Source organism: Glycine soja, chromosome 8 (assembly GCF_004193775.1).
Source record: "Glycine soja cultivar W05 chromosome 8, ASM419377v2, whole genome shotgun sequence".
NCBI classification, from domain to species: Eukaryota; Viridiplantae; Streptophyta; class Magnoliopsida; order Fabales; family Fabaceae; genus Glycine; species Glycine soja.
Window position 1 is genome coordinate 46,886,470 of NC_041009.1, and position 10,864 is coordinate 46,897,333.

Sequence of the window (10,864 nt, forward strand, 5' to 3'; positions counted from 1 at the left end):
TGTCTTGGTAGCTCACACCCTATGAAATTTAATACGGTAACACTTTACTCAACTTTCTTGTTGGTCAGAACCCCCTCTGTAGGTGTAGCTCTTTCTAAGACCTCGACAATTTATTTCGATTGCTTTCAGAATCAATGATTATTCCCACAAATCAATACGAGACTTTTCAATGGACTTTGTCCTCACTCAAGTTTTTTAAGAAACTTTACAAAATGTCACTCATCTAATAACTACTCCAAAAAATAAAATAAAAGTTAACTTCCATATTGCATACATATATATAATATGTTGTTTGAGATATAATAAATACATAAAATATTATATTAAATGCATAATAGATTTTCAATAGAAAGAAATTCACTATTAGAAACACTAAATAATAAATAGTAATTTTCAAACAATTAAAATTCATAAAGATATTAAATAAATGAATAGATTTAAATGCATGTAATTATATAAATATTAATTTATTTTGACTTCATTATAAAACATTTTTTTATTACTTGATTTTAATATTTCTATTTTAAAAATTAAAATCCATAAATATAATTAATAAATTAACAATAACCAATAAATGAATGCACAAACTTAAATACTCAAAAGATAAGGTCCTTTTACCTTAAGACTATGTAGGAATAGAAAAGACTTAAGTAGGCGGAGGCCCACCAAAGAGCGCGCACACACACACACACCACTATTTAGGCAAAAGAAGGAGGTAGAGAAGAAGAGGAGGAGCAACAAAGATCACAAACCCTAATTCCTAAAGCTTGGATTGCAGGATCCTTGAGGTAGTGTTTTCTTCTTGTACACTGATATCCCTTTGATTGCAGGATTTCCCCTCTTCTTCCCTTTTTCTCCCTTTGTACCCTAGGTTTGGGTTTGTTTTTTTTGTTGTTGCATGATTAATGGATTTATTAGGTAATTTAATCGATTATAAATTTAAATAAGTATTGAGGTTCATTGAAGTGCTAAGGAGTGTTTGTGGGCCATGAGTTGCCCTAGATCTATAGCTAATAGATTTGCAACTTTTGCAGTTGGTAGAATTTTTGTTTCTCGGTTCTAGATGATCTTCGCGTAGTGAGACATTAAGAGAATATCATAACTATTTAAATTTTCTAACAAGATGTTCTTGCTTAGCGCAAGAGATTACTTTGGTTGAGTGAGAGCAACATAATGAATGAGTTTATTATGGTGGGGTGAGAGGTTGTTCTCGCTAAGAAAATATCAGCAAAGCAAAAAGGTAGAGAATATCCAAATTGAAAATGTTAAAATTCTATTAGTGATATATTATGTCACAAGATAGATTAATTAATTTTACTTTGATTTAAATAAATTTACTATTTATGTTATTATTACTTTAAATAATTTTGATTATAAATAGGTTATTAATCAGTTTTATTGCAACAAAAATTTCAAGGTGGACAATATTTTCATAATTATGATAACTTAATTTTTTTGGTTTGTCCAAGACACTAAAAATATCAGGACTGGCCTTGAGAGAGAGTAAGGTCTATTGTCATTGGAGAGAGGTTGTTCTCCCAAAAAAAAACGGTAAACTTATATATATATATATATATATATATATATATATATATATATATATATATATATAATATTATTTGAGATACAATAAATATATAAAATATTATATTAAATGCATAATAGATTTTCAATCAAAAGAAATTTACAATTAGAAATATTAAATAATAAACAGTAATTTTCATATAAAAAATAAATAGTAATTTTTGTCCCTATTAAATATAAAATTTTTAAAAATCAACAAACACTTTATTCCTAAAATGGAAAACGAACCAAAACTACTAATTGAATATTTACTAGTGGAGGCACTTACATGAGGATTACATGTCTCAAAAGAATGTTTTCCACCTTAAAAACTATATGTATATTAATTGGTATTCATATCTGTTCATTAAGTGGGGTGTAACTTTTACGTTACAAGCAATTATGAAAGAGGAAAAGCAGAAGAAAAAAAAGTCTATTTATTAATTGCAATTCATATTTGTTCTTTTTTTTAATAATAATCATAATAATAAATGTAAAATATTATTATTATTTTCGTTCCTTTTTATTTATCTTTTAGTGTTATTTTTAAAAATACTATAAATTTCATTGATTCTAATGGAATATTTGTTGAGTTTTCTATTTTAGTCTTTTCAATTCTGTTATCACTCTATAATAATATATTTGTAAATTAATTAAACATAAAGAAACAAGTAAGAGTATAGTTTATAAAAGAACAATTAACCTGATCTTAAACTTGACACGCCAAACAAAAATAGGAATAAAAATTCTTTAAAAATCTGAAAATTAAAAAGTTACGATAGAAATATTATTATTTATTTATTTCATATTTAATTTTAAAAAAGTTTACTAGTATTAAATTATGAGAAAGAAAGTTATATACTAACATTGTAAAAGATTTTACATAATTATTTAATTACAACTCATGTATAATAAGTTTATTGACATATAAAATAATTATTTTAATTAAATTGAAATAATACTTTGTGATTAAATGATGGTGTAAAATTATATTATCATGAGTGCATAAAAATTAAATTGTTTTAAATTATTAAGTTAAACTAGTGGATCTTCCACTTTTAATTAATTGTTCAATTTTGGTAATTAATTGATCTTTCATTTAATATTTAATCGATTTTATTGACACAGTATAGTTGATTTGGAACCAAATTAATTACTAAAGATTTTCTTTCTTGTTTTTTTTTTTAAGGAACTAAAGATTTTCTTTCTAAATTTTACTTGCTACTATCTAAATCAAAAAGCAAGATGCCTAAATTTTCTTTCTTTACTTTCCTCATGTACCAAAAACAAATTAAAATTTTACTGAGTTATAAAAATTATAAATTCACAGGGCCTCTTTGTCTTTGTGTAGCATTTCGGAATAGCAGTAAAGCTGTAGTCAACAATGGCCAAAGAAACATTCCCCATAGAACTAATAGTAGAAATTCTGTCATGGCTTCCCGTGAAGCCTTTGATCCGATTCAGGTGTGTTTCCAAGACTTGGAAATCCCTAATCTTCCATCCAATCATGGTTAAATTGCACCCCCAAAGGTCGTCCAAAAACCCCCACGTCCTCTTAACATTTGAGGACAACAACAGGAACAACGATAACTGTTATTCCTTCGCTGCAACCTGCTCTATACGTCGTTTACTTGAGAATCCATCATCCACTGTTGAGGATGGTTGCTACCAATTCAACGACAAGAATCACTTTGTCGTTGGTGTCTGTAATGGCTTGGTTTGCTTGCTTAATTCTCTTGATAGGGATGACTATGAGGAATACTGGGTCCGATTTTGGAACCCGGCCACAAGGACTATGTCCGAAGATTCGCCACGCTTAAGTCTCCATTGGCGCAAATATAAAACTGGGCGGAATGATTGGGTCTGTGGGTATCCTAGGTGTGGGTTTGGCTACGACGGTTTAAGTGACACTTACAAGGTGGTGATAATCCTTTCGAATGTTAAACTACAGAGAACAGAAGTGAGAGTTCACTGCGTGGGTGATACTCGTTGGAGAAAGACTTTAACTTGTCCTGTTTTCCCGTTTATGGAACAACTTGATGGAAAGTTTGTGGGTGGCACTGTTAACTGGTTAGCACTCCATATGTCGAGTTCTTATTATCGATGGGAAGATGTTAATGTTAATGAGATAGTGATTTTTTCGTATGATCTAAACACCCAGACATACAAATATTTGTTGTTGCCTGATGGTCTTTCTGAAGTCCCTCATGTTGAGCCTATTCTCGGGGTTTTGAAGGGCTGCATGTGTCTTTCTCATGAGCACAGGAGAACCCATTTTGTTGTTTGGCAAATGATGGACTTTGGAGTTGAAAAATCTGGGACTCAATTGCTGAATGTAAGTTATCAGCATCTTCAAGTTCATGACTTTCCATCTTGTCCAATGATACCATTGTGCATGACTGAAAATAATGATCTCTTTTTGCTGGCAAACAATGAAGGTGAGGAATTTGTTGTCTACAATCGGAAAGATAATAGAGTACAGTGTACGGAAGGTTTCAAGAACGGCAAATTTTCATTTTTTTCTTATGATTATGTTCAAAGCTTGGTTTTTCCGTATCCAAATTAAGTTATCCTGCATTTGCTTATTTGAATCTATGTTTAATCATGTAAGTGGTTTCAAAACCTTGTAACTAAGTGTATGGACGGGACCAAGAGAATGAATAATTTTGGTGGTTCTTTGCTTTGATTACTTTGTCAGATGATTATATTGGCTATTGCAAATGGTTGAATGTCTTTGGTTTGAATGAATTTATTTTAATTTATATTTATAGTAGTAAGCTAGTACATGATCTTACCAAAACAAAATTGATTCTGAAATATTATATTCTTCGGTTTGTAATATTTTTTTAAAAAAAAGACAGTTATTTTAATTCTTCACTTAATAATATTGTCATTTGTTCTGCATTTTTTTGTTGTATGGATCGGAATACCAAAATTGTATTTGCCTTGTGTTATTATTTTCTAGATGTTTCATCCCATTTTAATTGCATTCCACCTGTTGAAGATTTAATAAAGGCTTCTTTACTATGAACTTTCCGATTAAACATCTAAACAGCAGAAAACAAGCCAAATCCATATTTTTTCTGCAGTAAAATGGACATTCTTTTTTAACCTTTTTTATTTCCAAATATATCTGATTCAAACAAATCTAGTAAAAAAAGTATTACTAACTTCATTCTGCTTAAACATTGAGCATCTAACGTGGCCAATATAATAGCTATAATATGGGTAACTTTCTTACCTTTCTGGTAGTGACATTGATGCAAGAGGTTGCTTGGGGTGACACAATCCACCACTATTATATCGAAATATGATGGCTTCTGTTAACCTTCATATATCACGGCAATCACTTCCAAGATATCTTATCTACGATGAGACTTGAAGACAATGTCAAACAGATCTAAAGGGGGCAAACACGGGTCGAGTATCTCCTCTCGAACTTTTCATGTATATATTTTAAAATTAATTAGTATAAAACTAATTTTATATGTAATTATTATAATAATAATTAACATTAATTAATATAAAATTAATTGTATTTTTTTTAATGTTTAAAGTGAGAACTCATGTAAAATTAGTCATGTGTTTATTATAATAATCATTTAATATAAAATTAGTTTTAATTTTATGTGTGAAAATAATAAATTTATTAAAAATTATTATTTATTAAGAGTTAGACATTTAAATAATTATAAAAGATGAAAACAAATATTCAGCTCCCCTTAATTTATAAGGTTTTTTTATCCGTCACTAGTGTTAAAGTGTTTACAACATCTCATGAATTTTCCATCAACCAATTAAATTAGATCCCCTTAACCCCAACCCCATCTCATTCCTTAAGTTTCAGAAACTCTAGAAACAGAAACTTTGTTGTTTTCCGTGCGGCGTGCATTTGTCAATACAGAGCCAGATCAGCCTCTTCTGAGTATGGCAAGAATTTCAATTTCATGGTCATTGATTTCTGCCACATTTAACTTTAAAGACTCTCGCTTAGAGTTATAAGCCCGGTACGTTTTACTTTCACCTTGTGCATTTAGGACCCATTTGGTGACTGTGGAGCCAAAGCATTGGCCTCCATGTGGCTAGCTAGCTAGTTGAACCTGGCCATTGACCTCGTGAATAACCAGCTCATGGTCTAGGGTCTTGCATTCAAAACACATCCCTTTTGGCCAACCAAGTTCCATACACTAGCAAGATAAGAACATACATTTCTGACCCACTCAAACCACACGAGTTATTGTTTTCTTTTGAACCATGCATTTTGGTCAATAGGGTAATGTATCTCATCTCTGAGAGCAGTTCTTACAAACTAGTCATTTTCCATTGAAAAGGTATTCTGTAACTTCTTCACTTTCTTTTTTACATTCATTGCTTAAGAAAACATATTTTTGATTGATCATAATTTTGGTTAGGAATTTCAGATTTCAGCAATCTTAAGCTGTAGTCCTGTCTAGTATACAATGGTAAATTCTCACACCCAGGAGATATAAGCTAAGAGTCATTCCCAGTTTTAGATTGACATTGTAATAGCTTTATTGAATGTAATTTTCTGCTTTTGTGGAGAAACTTGAAATTTGCATAACTTGATATGTACCAACCAAACAGGTTGCGTCCATTGGATATAGAATGTTTAAGGAATGTAGTATCGTGAGTCCAAGTTTTAGCTCCTAATTCAAAAAGAGTTGTGTAGTGCATTTTCCAATTAACTTAGGAATTTGTAAAACAAATTAAGAGTTGTGATTTTGGTAAAGTATTACTGCTTCCAATTTTATCATGGTTTATAGTGTATCGAGTTAATGTGTGGAGGAGAACATGCATGCAATGGAATGTTTGACTTAATTTTGTGGTTATTGATGAAATACTTAACTCAGTTTGACGGAACTTCTAGGATTTTTTATAGTACCGTACTATGATTTTCTCGCTGATCCAGTAGAAGTTAATGTATGTAAAGATATCTTAAAAGTCTAAGATTTGATTGTTTTCATCTTATTTTTATTAAATGAAATGTGTGAATTCTGTCACGTGTAGCCCACCTCACCCGGTGAGATATATGATTTTGTTGTTGTAATGTCTAAATTCTCTAGAAAATGTTCTTGTCGTTTTTAGATGACATTGATGATGAAATTTGAGTGACCATTTTCAGTTTGTATTGCTGAATAATGACATCAGCTGGTACAGTCATGAATTCACCAAAAAAAATCCTGATGCAGTCATGATGGCTACTACTAAGTTAATAATGAGTTAAAGTATGAAAGATGCATATAAGAAACATGGTCTACATAAGATTATAGTATGTATCTGCTCTACCTGCTGTGATGAGAGAGTTTATATTATCCTTTTAATTTTGGTGTTCTAGCTGACCTGTTAAGGTAGAATATTGATGTAAAGACTGATATATGTGAATTTAAAGCTAATTTTCTTTTGGCTTATCAGTGATCTGTTATGGTGAAAATTGATTTAAGAATCAGTTCTTGTTTTGATGGTGAAGATTGGGCTTAAAAACATGAGTTTTAAAAAATCATGCATGCAATATTTGACTAAATATATTTGCTTGCTGAAATAATTACCTCTCCTTCAAAGATGTTTTATACTACTGTATTGTGATTTTTTTTTCTGATCTAGTAGAAGATAATGTATGTAGAGATATCTGAAAAATCTAAGATATGGTTTTAATCATATTTTAACATATGTAATGCCCCATTTCTGTAGAAATTGTACATATCTTTTTATAGATGATATTGATCACAAAATTCTAGTGAGAATTTTTAGTTTGTCTATCTGAATAATGACAATATGGTGCATTCAGGATGGTTGGAACTAAGTTCGTAATGAGTTAAAATATGTGAAAATGAAACTTTCATATAAGGAAAGCATACATACAAACTTGTAGAATTCGATTTTTGTTAAAAATGTGAGAATATTATTTGATCACCATAAATCATTATTATTAATAGTTATGGTTCTAAATTAAAGGTGGGGTGTTTTTGACATACTTTTTACACTTTCAATGATTATATTAAAATATAAAAAAATGATTATATCAAATTTTTTTCAACAACTAAATTATTACTGTTTTACACAGAAGGAAAGTGATAATTTATTCAAAAATATTAAATTAGAGTTGCTTTTATAGAAAAATGCATTTAATAACTTTTTAAATAAATCAGTGAGAGAGTTGAATTTGTTATTTAAGAGGTTTTGAATTATATTAATTTCTCTTTGAGTAACAACTGTATTATTTATTTTATTCAAAATAAATTATTAATTTCACTTTGAGCAATAAATTATTTTTATTTAATATATGATTTTTACATGACTTAAAAAAAACATAGAAGCATCGCCCATAATATAAATAAAACTTAAGGAGCGCGTGAGTGTAACTTGCTTATAAAAAAATGCACTTGACTTGTAAGAAGTCATGTGATGGATTGATCAGTGTGCTCATAGGTACCTTAAGTTTATTTCATCAATTTTACATATTTTATTTTGTTGGATAAACAAAATAGCATAAGCATCAATAAAAATTCGAATCCTAAACTATCTTTTCGTAAACTTAACTTTTTCTATCTTAATTTATATTTTTATCATTATTTTAAATATTTATATATAATTTGTCCATGGTGGGCCCACTAGCACACTGAAAAATTAAAATCATAAAATTTTCATTAAGAAATATTTAATGTTTACTTTATACTTTCAATTTTAAGACTCATTATGTTTACTTATAAGATTGAATTTATAGTATTTTTTGCATGAATTATTTTTAGATTAGAAATACCCCACATTAAAAGAGATGATTATTAATGATAATAATAATTTTGAAAAATGTTATAAATTTAAGATAAATTTATTCTTATAAACTAAATTAAGTGATGCAAAACATTTAATATAACGCATTGAATTAATGTTTTCATATTATGTGTCCATGAATACTCTCTCTCTCTCTCTCTCTCTCTCTATATATATATATATAAAGTTTTATAATAATTTAAAATCATTCATTAATGTAATATTTATTGTTTAAAGAACTTTTAAGAAATGATGATGTATTAATTTTATCCTGGACGTTTCCAACTAGAACAATTGGTCTTACTATAAGTTTGAATAAATTAATGCATGATACAAAGATTTTTCACATTATAATCTAATAATAATTGAGCTAAAATGTTATATATTAATTGTGTAAATTTTTTTATATATTCATTCAATCACAATCTATTATGTATGATAAATTTATTAATTTTTTAAATAATGATATTAATGTAATTTAAAATGGTAATTTTTCTTATATATTAATTGTGATTAGATGATACTATATATAAAATTATTTTATAATGTTAAAATAGACATTAAACTCATAATAATTTATCATATATATATATATATATATATATATATATATATATATAAAAGTTTATTAATCTTTACAATAATTATATCTAGTCATACTAATTTATTTTATTTTTTTAATCAAGATCATATATAGTAATTAATAGTATTATTTTTTATTGATTGACAGTATAAAATGGTGATGCTTAAAAATTAAAATAAAATAAAACTAAACAATGTTTTTGGATCGTCATAGCATTGCTGCTAAGTATTACAAGGATTGAACTCGAAACTCGAGCTAGCAATTTGTTGGTAAACTATACAAACAAGGTTGCACATGGTAGAGCACTTGTGCTTGGAAAAAAAACTCATTGATAAAGAAAAAAAACAAAGTTTTCTGTAAAGTTATTCTCAAAGAGAAGTTAATAATTTAAATCCTCTTAAATGACTACATTAATTCCCTCATTAATTATTCAAAAATTATTAAATGTATTTTCCTATACAATTAACTCCGATTTAAAGATTCAGAAAAAAAAAACTCCAATTTAATGTTTTCTTATTTTTTAGAGTACCGTGTTTTACAGGTTTACTCGTATTACATCCGGTCCTAATAAAGAAAGAAATATTTTCTTGGTCTTAGTTACAAGAAATATAGGAATACTTTTAATAGGAGTAAAATGCAGAGTGTATTTGCTCTTAGTCTTTCAAAGATTGGGTACCATAAGTTTATATAATTAGGGTTTTCTTCTCACATTGGACTCGTGTATCCTGAAATGCCTAATGCTTCTTTACTCCCTGAGGAACTCATTGCGGAAATTCTGTCATGGGTTCCGGTGAAGGCTCTCATGCAATTCAGGTGCGTTTCTAAGACTTGGAATTCCCTCATCTTACATCCTACATTCGTCAAATTGCACCTTCATAGGTCATCCAAAAACACCCACATCCTAGTAATGTATAAGGACATTAACGCGGAGGATGATAAACTCGTTACCTGTGTCGCACCCTGTTCGATACGTTATTTACTTGAGAACCCATCATCCACGGTTGACCATGGTTGCCACCGATTCAATGCCAATTACCTTGTCTCTGGCGTTTGCAATGGGTTGGTTTGCTTGCGTGATTCTTTTGCTGGACATGAATTTCAGGAATATTGGTTTCGATTTTGGAACCCAGCCACAAGGGTCATGTCCATAGATTCACCACCCTTGCGTCTCCATTCGTCCAATTATAAAACAAAATGGTATCATGTGAAGTGTGCTCTTGGGTATGATGATTTGAGTGAAACTTACAAGGTGGCCGTAGTCCTTTCTGATATTAAATCACAGAAAATGGAGGTGAGAGTTCACTGTTTGGGTGACACTTGTTGGAGAAAGATTTTAACTTGCCTTGATTTTCACTTTCTGCAGCAGTGCGATGGACAGTTTGTGAATGGCACCGTTAACTGGTTAGCACTTCGAAAGTTGAGTTCTGATTATATTTGGAGATATGAATTAGTAATTTTTTCGTACGATATGAAGAATGAGACATACAGATATTTGTTGAAGCCTGATGGTATGTCTGAAGTCTCTTTTCCTGAGCCTCGTCTTGGGATTTTGAAGGGTTACCTCTGTCTTTCTTGTGATCATGGGAGAACCCATTTTGTTGTTTGGCTAATGAGGGAATTTGGAGTTGAAAAATCTTGGACTCAATTGTTGAACGTAAGTTATGAGCATCTTCAACTTGATCAATTTCCATTCCCATCTACTTCAATGATACCTTTGTGCATGTCTGAAGATGAAGATGTCATGTTGCTGGCAAGCTATGGACGTAAGGAATTTGTTCTGGTTAATAAGAGAGATAACAGAATGGACGATATTGGAGGTTTCGATGGTAAATATTATTGGCCGTACTCCTATGATTATGTTCCAAGCTTGGTTTTGCCATATCGAAATTAAGCTACCTTAATTTGCTTATATGAATTTATGTTAAATTA

At 29.5% G+C, this 10,864-nt stretch overlaps 2 protein-coding genes across 2 annotated transcripts; both read left to right on the forward strand.

Annotated features, from left to right (window-relative positions):
• The first annotated feature begins 2,925 nt into the window (after positions 1 to 2,925).
• Positions 2,926 to 4,129, forward strand: LOC114424253 (F-box/kelch-repeat protein At3g23880-like). Its single transcript, XM_028391096.1, has one exon. The coding sequence runs from the start codon at positions 2,948 to 2,950 to the stop codon at positions 4,127 to 4,129; it is 1,182 nt and encodes a 393-aa protein (XP_028246897.1). The 5' UTR covers positions 2,926 to 2,947.
• A 5,536-nt stretch (positions 4,130 to 9,665) lies between these two features.
• On the forward strand, positions 9,666 to 10,864 carry LOC114422929 (F-box/kelch-repeat protein At3g23880-like). The gene has a single exon (XM_028389491.1). The coding sequence runs from the start codon at positions 9,666 to 9,668 to the stop codon at positions 10,824 to 10,826; it is 1,161 nt and encodes a 386-aa protein (XP_028245292.1). The 3' UTR covers positions 10,827 to 10,864.